The sequence below is a fragment of the Phaethon aethereus genome, assembly GCF_964289735.1.
Source record: "Phaethon aethereus genome assembly, chromosome: 2".
NCBI lineage: Eukaryota > Metazoa > Chordata > Aves > Phaethontiformes > Phaethontidae > Phaethon > Phaethon aethereus.
This window is the reverse complement of record NC_138582.1, coordinates 65,168,446-65,186,046: the sequence shown is the minus strand read 5'-3', so window position 1 is coordinate 65,186,046 and position 17,601 is coordinate 65,168,446. Positions and strand designations below refer to the sequence as shown.

The window sequence follows — 17,601 nt, the reverse complement described above, 5'->3', positions numbered from 1 at the left end:
AATTGGGAACATTGCAGTGAGTATATTCATTCTGCTAAATGTTCTGAGGTAAAACTAGAGAAAGCATTTCTCCAATAATAAAATAACAAAGGTTACTTTATATCACCAAGTTATTCCTATAAATTCCCCCTGTCCTGGCAAATCCACTCTATGGATTGATACAGCATGAATTGGCTCTCTGAAAAGGATATGCAGATTTAGCACTCAATGGTAGCAAGCAATAGCCATGTACAGATTGATTCAATCTGAAGAAGTAATGTCTAATGACCTGTGGTGGCTAAACCTTCTGGATCATTTCTCCCCGTGCTTCTGATATGAACTTAAATTGTTATTTCTTTGGGGTAGGCTAGGAGTCATCTCTAACAAACCAATGAGACAAATCCCAAGCCTTAGTAGTATTGCTCTGAAGTTGCATGACTAGGCCATACTTAGTATTCAACATCATTTAGGAAAAGCTCCATAGCACTTTCATGTTGCACATCTTTCTTCCTAGTCAAGTTCAGAGACCATTAGTCAATCACAGGAAGCCACTGGGATATTATCTTGGGGAGATGCATATGAGGTGCTACCCTTGACTGATAGTCATTCCTGGTGGTCTAGTCAGCTGCACTGTTTCAGCAAGGCTGCATTGCTTAGATAAAGTGGGCTCCTGATCTCATTCAGTCTTGTTTCACATGTTTCCAGGCAACTGGCTGATAAAGGTATATGCATCCCCTGAAATATTTGTCATAGGATCATTTTTCCCTGTGTCTCTACACACAGTGTGCTGCATAAGGGGAATATGATGCCTAATTAGAACACTCAGCTGCTAGTGTAAATACTTAACATAATAAAAATGATCTGCCAAATAATCCCACACATACCATCAAGGCTCCCAGACTTCCTCTTTCCACTCAGCAGCCTGAGTTGCCCATTCTTGCTCTCCTTTCTCACTAGGTCAGTTCCAAGAAACTCTTCTTGTTTCTGGGATTTAGGTGCACATATCAAATAGTACAAACACCACTTGAGAATGAGACCCAGGCTCTCGTGAGACCTCTTACCTTTTAACATGGTTCCCACCCATACAAAATTTACACTGGAGAAAGAAGTACTCTAAACAATTTACAGAGTAGGCAAGGGAGGCAAGCAGACTAAGATCTCAAAGCTTCTTGCTGATCTAATAGCAGGTAGAGCAGATGAAATACCAAGAGTCATATTCACTTCTACATTTGCACTTACCACCTTTGAGTTCTTTCATGACAGAACTAAGGAGTGAAAAATTTGAGCAGCATTGTTTTAGATGATAACTATGTAGCCTCCAAAATAGCCTAAAAGAAAGAACATAGGAAACAAAGAGCAAATACAGCACATACTATTGCCAGCTATAATTATCATAGAACTGTTTTTCAGGGTGTCTAGCAAACTATAAGCTTTCTTTGAAGATCCTTTATTATCTTTAATACAGGTATAGACATATATATTGAAGTTTCAACAAAACTACAGAGCTGAAAAGATTAATCAGAACAAATTTCATTTTCAGCTGACAAGACAATAATCTGTGTATTTTTTCATACCTATTTCACTTAGTATTTTTTTTTACTTATTACTTTTCCTTTACTCTCCCCAGCAGAATAGCTAAGTCTCCTTGTTTGTACACCTTACAAAAAAAGTTTACTTATAGAAATGTTTTTCTATTTTAGAGTTGTTTTAGTGATTCTTTGAGCAGATTTTTGTGCTCTTAAAATCTTTTGGTCATCATCTTCCAGTATTTTCACTGTATCATCAAATACTAGGAGGCAACCATATAAAATACCTTAGAATAATCCTGCTATTCTGTACTGAGTTCTGCAAGCTCTCTTTTACAGAGAATTATATTTCACCCCTCAAGAGGGTAGGACTGGTTTAGGGTCCCAGAAATCTCTGTAAAAGAACCTGACTTCACAAACTTGAAAATAAGTGACTGGTGGCTTGCTGAATTCTCTTTACTTTTCCGTGAACATTTACATATAAAATCAGGTCTCTCATAAATTCTATGACAGAGGACCACATGCATGGATTAAAACTTCTTAAATATTGATAGACAAAAGTTGACTGACTTTTTCAAAGACAGGAACATGAAAAAATCTGTTGACCCAAATCATTGGACTTCCAAGAGTGAGATATCTATTATTTCTATCAGTGCAAGCAACAGGTTTCACGTTGACAGTGTAAGAAAGTGCCCAAATGAACTTTATATGAAAAGCTAAAGAAACCAATGAATAAAATGTGAGAGGTTTGCTCATAAATTTGTGCATTCGTAAGAAAGAAAATACTGTAATGTTTTTGTATGACTTAACTTTTAAATGTCTTGTGGAATCTGTCTTTGAAGACAAGTGGAACAGTTTTGATAACTGAAGAATTTTTAGTCAAAATTTGATTTTTTAAAATGGATTTGTAATTATACTTACCAGCGGAATACCTTGTTGCTATGATTTAGTTTGAACTTTATGCATTTTCCCTGTTTCTGTTAGATACTATCTACCTGTTTCATGCAGAAATCACTCAAGTAGTAGAATTTTAAAGAATTTTAATTTTTCTGTTATGATTATAGGTTAGGAAAAATGGACTGGCTCTTATTTAATGAGATAATAATTCTGCTTCATACACCTCATTTATGGTCATCAGCCTGATTTTTTTTTCCCCAAATAGTTCTCTTTTTACTTACATTTCATATTTTCCAGCAGTTTAAAAAGTTTTATATGGCCTGCTTTTTGATAAGGTAAAGATACACTGATTCCACAATATTCTGTAACATGTTCCACTTTAAGTGCTGAAAATAACCCCTCAACACATACTCTAAATATATTACTCACTACCATAGTGAATTTATCACACCGAGTTCAAACACGTAGGCATGTATTCAAATGAATCTTTACCTGTTCTTATAGTCAGTAGAACAAGTGACCCAGAGAGAAATTTATTCTGGTTTAGAAAACTGTCAAAAATTGGGATGTGTTGTTTTCTAAAGGTGTATATCTATTACGGCTCTTGAGAATCTGGGCAGCTCACCCAGGCTGAAACTCTGACATTGAGTGAGATGCATCCCATGCAGAGGGACACAGGTTCTGGAATAGAATAAAATGTTAGTTTACGTTCAGAAGTTTATGAGGTCTGTGCTCTGTGGTGACATGAATTTTCTTTTCAAATATGCATGCAGCATTGTGGTAATGAACATTGCCTGTGTCATGGCCAACTCACTCTATGTCTTATGTTAGGTGCAAGAGAAAAACATAAATAATCATGTATTAAGGTATCTGTATATGTATGCTCACTGCAGTATATATGTTGGGTATATTTTGTGCAATCATTTTTTAAAGTCTGGAGAATCATGCTGGTGATGAACAATGATTAGGAGTACTTACTGTGTGTGCTTTAGAGAATTTCTTTTCTTATCTGTTTTTGAATTGTAGTCATTGCATTTTTGTTAGACTTATTGCTATGTATGAACTGAAACAATATCTAATTAAACTGTTTTCTGCCATAACCTCTCTGCCTATATCATGACTCCTCAGCTGTACATATTTGTTAATTTGTAACGCATACTTGAGAGTTGTGTATTTGCTTGGTATTTACTGAGACTGATAAAGACAAGTGGTATTCAGTGAGATTTTACTTTTTATTTTTTGCTTTCATGAAGGAGAAAAAGAGTATCGGACTATTTTACAGAACAATGAAATAAACTGTTTGTCAGGGAGTTCAGGTGGATGGCCAGTCTTGGAGCGAGCGTTAGTGACTCAGGGTGAGAGAGTGCGTGCGTACGTGCACGCACAGGTGGGTAATCATGTTTCTGTGTGGATATGCCACGGCTGGGCAACCACATAAGCTGCTGCAGTTTACTTGTAAACAAAGTCATTTACATACTTTTTTCTGGGGAGCCCAGAACTGGGCACAGCACTCCAGTTGGCACTCGGTGGCCTTACCAGTGCTGAGTGGAGGGGAAGGATGACCTCCCTCAACCTGTTGGCATCACTCCTCATAAAGCAGCCCAAGATACTGGTGGCCTTATTTGCCACAAGGATACATTATTGGTTCATGTTCAACTCGGTGTCCCAAGGACCCCCAGGTCCTTTTCTGCAAAGGTTCTTTCCAGCTTGTCAGTCCCCAGCATGTGGGGTTGCTCCTCCCCAGGGTGCATGGGGTTGTTCCTCCCCAGGTGAAGGGCTTTGTACTTCCCCTTGTTAAACTTCATAAGGTTCCTGTCAGCCCATTTCTCCAGCCTGCTGAGGGCCCTCTTGATGGTAGCATGACTCTCCAGTGTATGAGCCACTCCTCCCAGTTTTGTGACGTCAGCAAACTTGCTGAGAGTACAGTCTGCTTCATCATCTAGATCATTAATGAGGATGTTAAACAGGATCAGACCCCGTGTTGACATTTTGGATATACATTACTGGCCTTCAACTAGACTTTGTGCTGTTGATCACCACTGTCATGGGCCTGGTCATTCAGCCAATTTTTAGTCCACCTCACTGCTCATCCACCCCATTTTTTTACTTGTTAAGGAAATCTACAGATTATCACCATTTTCTCCTTGGGCCACGCTGAAGTTTCTCAGTCTGCTTGTTTGCCAATAACTCTAAATAACCTGGCACAGATTTTTGCATCTCATAAGAAGTTTCAAACATAATTCCGTGATTCACAGAGTCTTTACAGAAAAGCTTATAGTAACTAGACATCACAGGAATCTATTATTTGTGGAATAAGTTGTAATATACCACCACAGGAAATTTTTGGATAACCCTTACATCGCTGGTTTTGACTGGTTTTTAAAAAAGACGTTCAATACTTCAGGAAAGAGCCACAGAACTTCTTTTGACTGCAAGGTCTTTCATTTACATAACCTTTATACATTTTCACATTTCTTATGAAAATTCCTGGTTTTCTCTTTACATATTTAATTTCCCCACTAAGAAGATCCCCATAAAAAAATCACATGCATTGCATTCCCCTCAAGGCTTATTCCCTCCTATTTTTCTCTCTCATTATACGTGATCAATCTTGTTTTTCCTGTTTTAGGAGGTTTTTCCTAATGGGAACGTGATTTTCATCAGGACTATCTGTCTATCAGAAGATGTAGCCAGTCAGTGTTTAGATATCGTTAAAAGGGTTCTGACTCAGCCAGGCTGATAACAATTTGATTGAATTACATACAGAAGAGCTGCTAAAGTATAATCTGTTTAATGGTAGACTATTTAAAAAACAAACATTTGCTAGGTAAATAAGCTTAAACACGGTTGAATTTTCAGCATCTCACATAATACGTACCTACAGGTTGTTGGTTTTATTATAACAATATTGGTATACTATTAATGTTTAATGAAGTGTATTACCTCGTGTCATCCTTTTTTTCTTGAGATGTTGAAAAGTTGCAAAAAGATCATTTTTCAAAACTGAGCAGGATCTATCATATTTCTAGAATTTTAACAGATTGTGCACTTCCATGTGGTTTTGTTCTAACTGTATTGTTAGCAAATGAGAACATACTATCAGAATTGGTTTGTGGGACATATTGCATGGTCTAGATTACACTTCAGCCTGGATTCTTGCTGCTAGCACTCCTTTATATGAAAAACCTTTCATATGGGAGAAATCCTGTCAGGACCTTATTCTCCTTTCCTCCTCTGTACTTTGCTAATGTGGTGGAGTGTTTTCGATAGATCAGAATGATCCTTGCAAACTCAGCAAAAGAAAGAAATGTAATGGTTACACTAGACACAGTTTGGATGTGAATTTGAACCAGTAGTCAAAGTAGGTTTCTTTTAAGTATCTATCTTGCTTTCAGCACTAGATGTCAACAACTGAGTACATTAACTGAAATTTCTAATTACATTTAGTGTTGTTGGTTATATCTATCTACTTATCTATAAAATTGCTTAACAATTAATGTTAATTGCCTACACAATTATATTTGCAGTCCCTTAAGTTCATGAGTATTTACTCATTATTTGTATTGTGCAACTGTAAAAGATAACTGGGAAGAACAACAGCAGCCTGGTTATAGAGGGACACTTTAAAAAAGTGATTTTACCACTCCAATTTTTGAAGTCAACACATTCTTACTGTTCAGGTTAAAATGGCTGATCTTGCTTGTACAGCACCAGACTTTTTCAGGATAGTATTTCATTATGGTTCTTACTGTCCTGCCTCGAATAAGGTTAGAGGGGAACAGCAGTTTTGGTGGGGGGTTGTTCATTTTTTCATTTGATACATTTCCTATTTCCAGTCTTTCTCTTTATTGTTTTATTGATAGCTTTTTCTACACTGACCTAATCCTGAAGCAATAAAATCAGTTCCATGACTAGATTACATGGCTCAAACTCTACGTTGGTTTTCCTCTTGTGCAATCATTTGAGGTCTGGTCAGTATGTATGTGGCTCAGGAGAAGTTTAATGCAAAGTGTTTGTATATAAGTGTTTGCCATTGATTTCAGAAGACCAGATCCTACCAACTTTCCAGAAAAAAAGTAAAGGCCAGTGGATTTCTTTTTTGTTTTGTTTTGTTTTGTTTTTTTCCTGAAAATGAGAAAAACAATGCAGGACATTAATTTTAGATAGAAAAGTAGTGCAAGTGACAAAAATCTCCCAGACAAGACCACTCTATTCTGAAAAGACTATCTTCTCTTGAAATACTTTAGCTTCTTTCACATTTCTGGATTTGGACAGTATCTTCAAACTAGGCCAAATTTTGTGAAATTATTATTTTTCTGTGGATAGCTTTCGGTTGAAGCATCAGTCTAAGACCAAACTCATTTCATCTATGTGTTATTCATGACTATAAAAGCATGATACAGAGCATCTCAGACAGTAAAAATAATCAGGCTTATCTGATAAAAAATAGCACATGTATTAGACTTATTACCTTGTGAGTACAATGAATTCCATGGTGAATCCTTGTGGTATTTATTCCAGGAATACCAAATGGATGCTTCTGATAAAAAACGTGTCTCCTCTTTGTCAGTAGGGATGGCAGGGTACTCATAAACACAGAATGATGTTTAGATTTCTCTGGTTAGGTTGAGTGTTATAATCATACTGCAAAATGCAAAATATGCAAAGGGATTCTGAATGGATCTGTAAATATATCAGCTTTCATTAGACTGATGTATTAAAATATGTGGTTAGCTGTGTGATGTTCTTGCTTGCTAGTGTATGCAGAAGTATTTTTGAACTCAGTCTTCTGAAAGAGGGAGAGAGAAAAGTAGGATTTCATAACAGAAAAAAAAGAACTTGGTATGAGAGTATCAATAATTTCTGCATTACTAATTAGTGTGTTGCCATAGTTTTGAGGCATTTCTCATTTCCAAGAAATATATGTATAATTAATATCCTTGAAGTGCATTGTCAAATTTTAGCACATTGACATTATCACCAAGATATTGAAAAAAATTAATTTTTTCTTTCTCAATTTTTAAGATCCGGATTTTAAGGACCTTGGTGTTTTGAAACCATTGCCAGGTTGGTATGTTGGTTTGTTTTTTTTTTAACTTGGATGCCTTTGCACTCTGCTGTAGAAAATATTTTTGTTTGCTGTTCAGGTTTCATTTTTTCTGGTATTTTGTTATTCAGTTTGTGAGTTTGAGATGGGAGGACCTGAAGGAATTGTGGAATCTGTACAAATTGTCAAAGAAGGAAAAGCTTCTGAAACTGAAGCAGTAGACTGTAAATGGTACATCCGAGCACCACCCCGATCCAAGGTCAGTCTTTCATCCACTTGCTGATTTGCCATTTAATTTAAGAAATTGACTTTTCTAATATGTTGTGCCTTTCTTAGTACAGTCAGATCTTGTTTAATAACTTTACAGCTTGAACTTGTAAACTATTTTTTTCCTTCTGCATGGAAGGGTAATTTGTCAGCCAAAATAGCATTCTTTCTCTATAAATAATGATGTAGGCAATGTTAATGTGCTTTTTGTGCCATAAGTAATTTTCTTAAATTAATCTTTAATTTTTTCTTATATTTTTAAAGAATCAATGTATTTTATCAAGCAGCAGGTAATCTTATCACTTTAATTTTCAATATATTTCAAGTACCTAATATAGAGACTACTAAGGGAACACTGCTGGCTCCCTAAAGTCATCACTGTCATCTGGGAACTGTGAAAATGGAGCCAAGGTAAATTCATGTTCCTCTGTATGAGACCTTTAGTTCCTTTGATTTAAAGTCACAGACAAAAAAATAGTGTTCTCCTTTCTCTCCCACCACAGTCAGCAAGCCATGCCTTTGTACAAAAGAGGAAAGGGCTGCAATGAATTTAACAGTTCTTGGATTCTGTTTGAGTTCCTCTCTTATCCATGGCTTATCAGTTATTATATGGATTAATTTTTGCTGGTTACACTACTGTCTCTCCGCTTTTTGCAATTGAAACGGCTTTGTGCCTCCCACCTACTTTCATTCACTGTGTAAAAACTCCACATTATATTTTTTCTAGCTGTCTTTTATTGGACAAGAAAGGTTTTACAAGGTAGAATTTATATATCCCCTAATCTCTGCCATCTTTAAATAGAAAGATAAGGGTTTTTTGTGTAATCTCAGAGCAGACTGTACTGAATACATTTAACTGTTCTAGCATTTGATATTGAAGAAACAGGAGGAAGGGTTTCCAGAAGAGAAAAAGTCTTTGGTATCAGCATTTTTCTATTGTGAAAGTTTAGGAGAGGATTTGAATAGTTGGCTCACAAAGACTACAGATAAATTATTTCCAGAATATGCTTTAATCTTTTAATCTTTTTTTTTTTTTTTTTTTTGGATAAATTCAATATTCAGAGGTTTTCAATTAAGTGTATGAGCTTCCCACTTTGCTACAGTAAGTAGCTATAGATGTGAAATGACTGGACTGATGAATGATTATTACATATGTTATATACTTAGGTATTAGTATAAAGAAATTGGGTAAACACATAAGTAAAATTGTGTTTATTAGAATCCTCACAACCAAATAAACTAATAAAATTGTCCTATAATCACAATTTCAGTTTACGCTTAGTTGGTCAGATAATGTCATTGTGATATTTTACTTGATCTAACTCTGAAGTTCTGTATAATTCAAAGTCCTGCTAGAAATCCCATATTTACTTACATGTAGGATTTATCCACACTTTAGTCCTGATGTAAAAATACAAATTGTGTAGCTACATAACCATAACCACAGTGTTTAACAAGAATGCCACACTACCACTGTTAATAGAGGATTAAAGTTTGTTTAGTTCTTCATGAACTTCTATACCTGCATTTAGTTGTGTTTTATTTCAAGAAATTTAGAAGAGCTGAAGAGCATCTGGAAGGGAGAGAAGGAGAGAGTTCTAGAAAACCTGAGGAAAGACTGGAAGTTATTTAATGTGACCTAGAAGATTTTGTGAAGGAGCATGATACCAGATAATAAAAGGCTTTTACAAAGAAGGAATGTTCTGATGTTTGTGTCTATAGGATAAGCCATGGTCCTGCACTCCAAAAGATTCAGGTTAGATATGAGGGAAGAAAATTTCAAACAGCAGAGAGAGGATTATGAGTGATTGTTTAAGGAAGTTTGTTCAGCCATTATTGCTAGCGATCTTAAAGTGCAGAATAGGTAAAAGCCTATGAAAAATGAAAGAAACTTTACTAATCCTACCTTTAGGCAGATGAGTGCGCTGGATCATCTCTTGACAAATCCTAAGGCTCCCATGTCACAGAATTTTCTGGGTAGTGAGATAGGTCAATATAAAAGCATATAAATCAGTATTTCCTAATATGTGAAGCTGAAAACTTTTTCAGTAAACTAGGAAAAAAAGCAGTTTTCAAGCCTAGATTCATCTTAGAGGGGTAACTCCAATTTAGGACTTTAGAACTTTCTTAGTGTGGTTTTCACACCCACACACATATATATACACGCACACAAATATATACATGTATATACACACATATAGTTATGGTATTGCTATACTGGGAAAGATTGAAAGTTTTTCAGATATTAAGGAAGAAATTAGTAGATAAAATTTTTAAAAATCTTGTAAGAAGTAAGATTTATGGTAAGATTGTTTATGGGCCTGATTCTATTGAACTGGATTCTATTGTCCATATTTTACAGTCAACTTCCTTTGTGCTTATCTAACCTTGAACTAACGACATAGTACAATAACTCAGTGACATCATTCCAATTTATGGCAGCTTGCACCTACGGAAACAGGCTCTCCTGCTAAGAACACTAAGAACTCAGCAGATGTCTTTAAATCCACATGTTCCTGTACTCTGGCCCGCACAGTTTGTTACTGGGAACTATGCCTGAAAGGCCAGAATTTCTCAGACAAAGTTTGGGTTGGACCTTTACATCTTTAGTTTCTTAATTAAACTGTGCCAGAATGTGGGCTGCTTGCAATTTCATTTGGCTTAAGCTCATCCAATCTAAACTGTCTGCAGGAGCAAGATGCAAGTCCTTTCCTTGGTTTGCAATTCCAGATTCAAGCCAAGTCTGAGCTCAACATATGAGCAATGAGATCAGTCAGGGAGTATGAACTTGAGGTCTCTAAGCCTGAGTTTCAAACTGACAGTCTGGGTGTAACATTGCTGCTATCCTCAGCAAGCTGGAATGGGACAGGGAACAGCAAATTTCTTGCACACACTTAAAATAGAACCATCATTGATTATCTTATAGAACCAAAAGTAAAATGCTGAAATTGCATGCAGAACTGAAACTTTCTGGAAGTGCAGAAGGCAGTTTAAATGCAACTTCAATCTATACACAGACCTGGAGCCTTATGTTTGACAGTGACTGGTTGCAAAGTGTGTGTTTCTTCTAATCATTTGAAGTCAGGTCCTGCTGAGTAAGATAGCTATGAATGTGCAGTTCAGAAATACTGGGAGTTCTGCACTTCATATAGAAGCAGACTTCAATCAGTAGAAAGCAAGAATGGAAAACGAAGAAGAGAGCTGCTGACCAAATTTGCCAACCTACCCAAACCAGTAAAGAGCTGGAGAATCTTCCCATCCCAAAATTCTTCACTATAGAGCAAAGCCCAAAGGAGGAAGTGGATAAGCTTATTGCACTGGGTTTTGAAAAAATTCAGACATATCATTGACTACAGCACTGGATAAGCAAAGAATCCTCTATTTATGAATAGAAAATTAAAAGAATGATAGTATTTTCTCACTTTCTGTTACGGGTGACATGTTAGAGGATAATATACACAACAAGCATTTTTCTATTTTGGATATGGCAGCAGAGTTTGCCTCCCAGGAAGACAGAACACATGCTTGTGCGCAGGTAGTGCTCCCTTTGGTGGGTATCTTTCCCAGCAAGGTACCATTATATTGTGCTTGTTCCTTGAGAGGTTTTGTAGGGAAAAAAAGACAGCAGGATTTGACGGGAAGAGTAATAAAACCTTTACAAAGATGATGCTCTGTGCTGGGAAAAAAACAATAAGCAGTGCTTATAATCGGAAGCTCTGGTCAGTTCGGGAAAGAGCATCCAAACTACAGATAGAGAAGTATTATTTTGAATTCGGTCCAGTGGAAGTTATGTATTCAGGAGCAACAAGCAAGAAGTACATTTAGACTGGGCAAAGAATCTAAACACACCACAAGAAATAAAATGAAGTTGTAAATTAGTTAGGCAAAGTGATGTCTAATTCTCCCACGCCACCTGAGCACACTACTGGGCAAAGAAGATATCTTTATTGCCTATGTCAATGGGGCCAGCCATAGCTTGACCTGGGGTGGCAGCTTGGCGAGGCGAGGCAGCGGCAGTGAGGCTCGAGGCCAGGCATGAGCCAAAAGCCCAGGTGGGACCAAGGCACGTGAGTATTTACAAAGAAGAGATACACTACCTGGCATAGGCTTTAAATCACTGATCATTGTTTTCGTGGTGGACCTTGTACCCATGTACCTGATCAGTGAGATGATGCTTTCGGTTCCAGGTGCTTGACTTTCAGATTGAATGTAGTGTGGAGAGAGAACGGGCCGTTGTGCACGCATTACCTCGTCAGTTAGGAAGAAACACGTGGTGAAGCAAATTGCAGAGCTACAAGTTTGTATAAACCAATCTGACTAAACCATTCTGTTCTCACATGTGAAGTGGAAACCTGTGCTCTCTTATGAGACCTGCAAGAATAACAGTTTAAGCTGTCAGCGCTAGCGGGCTAGCATATCCCTAGTTTTTGGAGGCTTCTTAATCAGATGTAGAAGAAAAGCTTTAAGTGGAACACTAAAATTTAATGGGAAGCATTTGAATGGTGATTCCTGAAATGCTACAGAAAAATGAAATTTAGAAGCTGGAAAACCTAATAGACAGAGACAGTTTTACAGGCTTCAGATGAGCTCCATCTCTGAAGAAGCTCCGAATCCTGCTAACATACAGATAATGAAAATAATATTATGAATTAAAAAAAAACCCCAACACATACATATAACATCCCTGGAACAAAGTGAACAAATTATGTTTAAACAAGTAGAAAATATTGTTTACCTCTGTTAAACAATTAAAAGCACTTCTTTGAAAGCGTTTTGTTAGATGAAGATGCAAGACTAGCACATGTGTAGAATCGTGTATGTAGAATCTCTTCTAACAGGCGTGGTAATACACATTCCAGACTACCACTGACAAAAAAAACCCAAACCACTTTTAAGTTAGAATAAATCTATTCCATTCAGGTATAGAAATATAACCAACCTCAGCAACCTCAGGCCAAATAACTGTTAGGAAATGCAATAAAAAAACCTACTGATGAAAGTAATAAAACATCTATGAAAGAGAACAGCAGAATCAGGATGTGATCTACAATTTTCAGTGTTAAAAAGCAGAACAGCACCAAGGAGCTGTAAAGGTTGTCACTTGCAAGCATTTTGCCACTGTATGAGAGAAAAATGAGGATGACTTTACAGAATAAATGTCAGTTGCTGGGGACTTGCAGAAGTCTGAAGAAAGAAATAGGACAAAGCAAAGAAATCTGAAGAGCTTCACTTGTCCAGGGAAATGGTATTTTGATGTCTGAGCCTGGCTGTGAATCACAGGGTGTTAGAAGAAGTACCATATAAGGTTGTCACCTTTGAGAGACAATGTTCTCCAAACTCCAGCAGAGAGGAAAATATAAGGTATGGAGTTCTCTGTTTGCACAGCATGGTCCCAGACTGGTAACAGCAGGACCAAAAATGTCAAAAATCCTAAAAAACCAAACAGAATATCTACTGCTAACATTTTTGGCGTAATGTTGATTTTCGAAAAATATGTTTAGGATCCAACTAACAGGACAGGCTACTTTAGAAGACAAATCCACCAATGTTAATAATACGCTTTTTAAGCTGGTATGCTTGTCGTCTTTGCCTTGAAGGAGATTAATTAGTGTTGCACAATCTGCTTTTAAAAACTAGGCTTCCCAGGTCTAAATACTGGAGATGTCATCTTGAAACACCTTTGTTAATCACATAGAGCTGAACAAGATGCAGAACAAAACAAACTGTAACTGAGCAATGGGGAAGGACATACAACCATTTAACCCAGTCCTGTGTTTACAAGAGAATTGACTGAACCTAGAAGCTGAATAAGTAGAATCTGGATATTTGGCCCTGATGAAGAGGAGATTTTTGTTTTAAATATAAATTACTTTTGGCAGTTGAACTATGGCTTTTTGTTTAGTTGGTTTGGTTTGTTTTGTGTTGATGTATTATAGAGAACTGAATGTCTGTGCACATATATTAAGTCTGATATGCTGGGATATGGTTTGAAGCTTTTCCTGACTGGCCTGATCAATCATGTTGTCAGCCCTAACTTTCAGTGACTGATTAAAAAGCAGAACTCATCAAAAGTGATTCACTATGAAGAGATTATAATCTGACTATTTTACTGAGGTGATATATTATTAATACTTTACAATCATTCTTTCTTTTTTTTTTTCTAATATATACAGTCAGAGATTTCTGTTGTTTTCAAATTTACATTAAAAAAATAGTAAAACTGATCCAGCGTTTCCTTTTCCATTAATATGATGACAATACAAACCTTAAAGGTGACAAGACAATTATTTAAAATATAATGTGACTGAGTGTAAATTATATGTGCCATAGTTGCAGTGAGGCTTTATCAGTTTTGTTGTTAATGGCATTGGCATTTGCAGTGACATCTCAAAGCTCGGTAAAAGCCAATACGTGCACTAGCAGCCCGTTCTCCTAAGTAACGTGATGTGGAACTGATCATTTGAGGAAAGTGTCTTATTAAAACTTTACAACAAAAATGTGAATGAAGAAGATATGGCAGTTATGCTATTTCTTTCAAATAAGATGTTCTCTTCAACAACAATGTCCCGATTGTGCCGATATAATGGGTCAGTACCTTCGGAAATGTTATCATTCTAAAACCTCCCATTGTTATCAGTGAAAAAAGGCTTAATGAAGGCAGATGGTAGCACTTGAGTTTGTGACCTGTTTTTTGTTCATTTGTTTGCTTTTGGAGGAGCAAAGCTTCTTATTCACTGCTGGTAGAAGTAATGACTAAGATCTCAGTAAACGAACTAACCAGAAATATTGACAATTTTTCTCCCACTTTCTGCTTAATTTCTTTTCATGAGATCCACAAACCAGTGAAAGTAATAAGAATATTGCTACTGATTTCAGAAAACTATGCATCAGGAACATTTTGCATTAGATAACAGTTTGTCATATAATCAGTTTTATTCTTTCCCTGGGAGACTCAATTTATTAGGCCTTTTTTCCTGCCAGTGTGGGTCTTGCAGCCAGTGACAGGAACAATGGCAAATATATAGTAATAAAACCATAAAAATTGGCAGAGGTTTGCAGATGCAATTGCATTATTCCAGCTCTTTAAAATAAAATCTGATCCAATATCAGGTTGTCAGTTTGTGTAATCAGTTTCCAGTTTTTAAAAATGTACTGCAGTCTTAATCCATAGGTCTGATCCAAATAAACTTAAGCAAATGGAAGAATACCCACTGATTTCAGTGAGTTTTGGATCAAGTCCTCATTATTTTATATAAAGTTCTGGTAATAGTCATCTCCAAAGGAGACTATGAGAATGAAACTCTGACTCACCTCAGAATATCAGGAATTTATTTTCTCTATTTTATGAAACTACATACCATTGGAGAAGGTTCCATCTGTCTTCTGAAGGATGGACATAGATTTTAAAGCCAAATATCTCTTTCCAGTGGTTCCCGTACCTATCAAGTCCATATATGTTATGATCTTACCTGAATGTATCACACAGAGAAATGAACCAGTATGACTGACAGCAGCATTCAAGCTTAGGAAAAATTGAAGTGCTGGCTTCTTCACTGAAAAACTCAAAGTGAAATGCTAAGTTATTGTCCTCTTGATTCCTTCTCAGCATTTATACCTGTTACTCTAAGAAATATTTTACTATTTTATAAGCATGCCACCAGAAACTAGAGAATGGCAAAATATAAGCCCATGGAAATAAAACTTTGGCTGTACTGTTATACGAACAATCTGTTAAAAGCATCAGGAATAATTGATAAATGCTGGAAATTGCTGTGAGAGATGGTATTTTATAACCACAGAGAGGACTAGCACACATTTCTTGTAAGAATGAAAACACATATAAATTATAACTCAATACTGAAATGGGATACCCTATAGAAGATATATGTGTGCTTATATATATGCATACACACATACATATATACATATAAATATATACATATAAGAGAGCAGGATAGAAATAAAGAACAAGTGAGCAAGAGTAAAAAAAAACAGTGAACTTCATGAGGTTCTACAAGGTCAAGTGCAGGGTCCTGCACCTGCATCAGGGCAACCCCCAGTATTATTATGGGCTGCGGGATGATGGGATTGAGAGCAGCCCTGCCAAGAAGGACTTGGGGGTCCTGATGGATGAAAAGCCGGACATGAGCCAACAATGTGTGCTTGTAGCCCAGAAGGCCAACTGTATCCTGGGCTGCATCCAAAGAAGCATGGCCAGCAGGTCAAGGGAGGTGATTCTGCCTCTCTACTCCTCTCTGGTGAGACCCCACCTGGAGTCCTGTGTCCAGCTCTGGAGCCCTCAGCACAGGAAAGACGTGGACCTGTTGGAGCGGGTCCTGAGGAGGGCCACAAAAATTATCAGAGGGACGGAACACCTCTCCTGTGAGGACAGACTGAGAGACTTGGGGTTGTTCAGCCTGGAGAGGAGAAAGCTCCAGGGAGACCTGATTGCAGCCTTCCAGTATTTAAAGCGGGCTTCTAAGAAAGATGGGGACAGGCAGGGCCTGTAGCGATAGGACAAGTGGTAATGATTTTAAACTAAAAGAGGGCAGATTTCGACTAGACATGGGGAAGAGATTTTTCACAGTGAGGGTGGTGAAACACTGGCACAGGTTGCCCAGAGCGGTGGTAGATGCCCCAAGCTTGGAAACATTCCATGTTGGGTTGGATGCAGTTCTGACCAACCTGATCTAGTTGCAGATGTCCCTGCTCATTGCAGAGGGGTTGGACCAGATAACCTTTAAACGTCCCTGCCAACCTAAACTATTCTATAATTCTATGATTCTAAGTAGCTGGCAGCAAATATCTGTCATCTGTCTGGTGGCTGTGCAAATGACTGATATTATATAAACAGAAAAAAGCAGGAGCCACACTGAAGACTAGGAACACCTGAGGAGTGAAAGTAGGCAGGCATCAGCAAGACTGAAATGTTCTGAAGAGCTGGAGAACGCCAAGAACAAGGATTTGGAGCATGAGAAGGAGTAAGGATCAGGTACCTGAGTACCTGGAAAAGGGAGGAAGAGAGCAGAGAGACAAAGAGATACTTGTAAGTTATGTAGCCAGCACAGAGGAACTTCAGAAATGCATTTTCTGCACTCAACAAATCTTCAGAATTCAAAACAAGCCTTTAAGTATGACTTCGTGAAGGAAGTAGGTGACCTGTTTTAACAGGAATGGAAACTGCATGTGCCCCAGTAGGAGAGGAAATCGCAAAACATTTCAAGACAACACATTTGTAAAAAGTGGCGAATACTGTGAGAAAATTTCAGCAATGTTGGTTGACCAAACTCTACTAATTTTTCATTCTACTGTAGGGGTGGAACAACCAGTAAATGAAATGAAAAACACTAGAAAAAGTATTCCTTGATATAAGATATTGCCATCTGAATATTACTTTGTGTATTGCTGTTAACTGTTCCATTTTACAGAGATCAATACAAGCAGCTTCCTTAATTTATAGCGTTTAAAAACCAGGATACATGGTGGAAGTAGAATTCGTTAACTGCAATTTAATTGAAATATATTCCTCTGAGTGTTTCTGGAGGATGGAAAAGTTGGAATATAAGCAGTGATTAGTATAAGAAATAACATACTAGAAGAGAGTTAGGGAAGCAAAATGTAACTTAGTATACCAAATTTCATATGCTAGTAAAAACTGTTTTACAAATATTCTTTTCAGAGAGACCAATTGCAAAGAACAGCAAGGAATGAAAATGTACCATAATACACTACCTGAAAAGGCTCATTTAAAAATCTGAGCTATTATTAAACTGTGGCAGACTGCTTAATAGCACATAATTCTCAAACCATAAGAACTTTAATATAATGAGGTGAAGTGGTGAGTCCTGTTGCTACTGGGATATGTTATGTTTGTGTGCTTTATGC

At 37.0% G+C, this 17,601-nt stretch overlaps 1 protein-coding gene across 3 annotated transcripts in view; it reads left to right on the top strand.

The window, feature by feature from the left end:
• NETO1 (neuropilin and tolloid like 1) overlaps positions 1-17,601 on the top strand; it is a gene marked incomplete at its 3' end in the record, with an annotated part of 82,803 nt that overhangs the window by 45,432 nt on the left and 19,770 nt on the right. For 2 of the 3 annotated variants that reach the window (XM_081996954.1, XM_081996955.1), the window contains exons 5-6: positions 7,428-7,469; positions 7,581-7,708. In XM_081996954.1, the coding sequence (XP_081853080.1) occupies positions 7,428-7,469; positions 7,581-7,708 (170 nt within the window). Of the gene's footprint in view, positions 1-7,427; positions 7,478-7,558; positions 7,709-17,601 lie in introns of all 3 variants that reach the window. The other variant, XM_081996953.1, reaches the window with a different exon arrangement.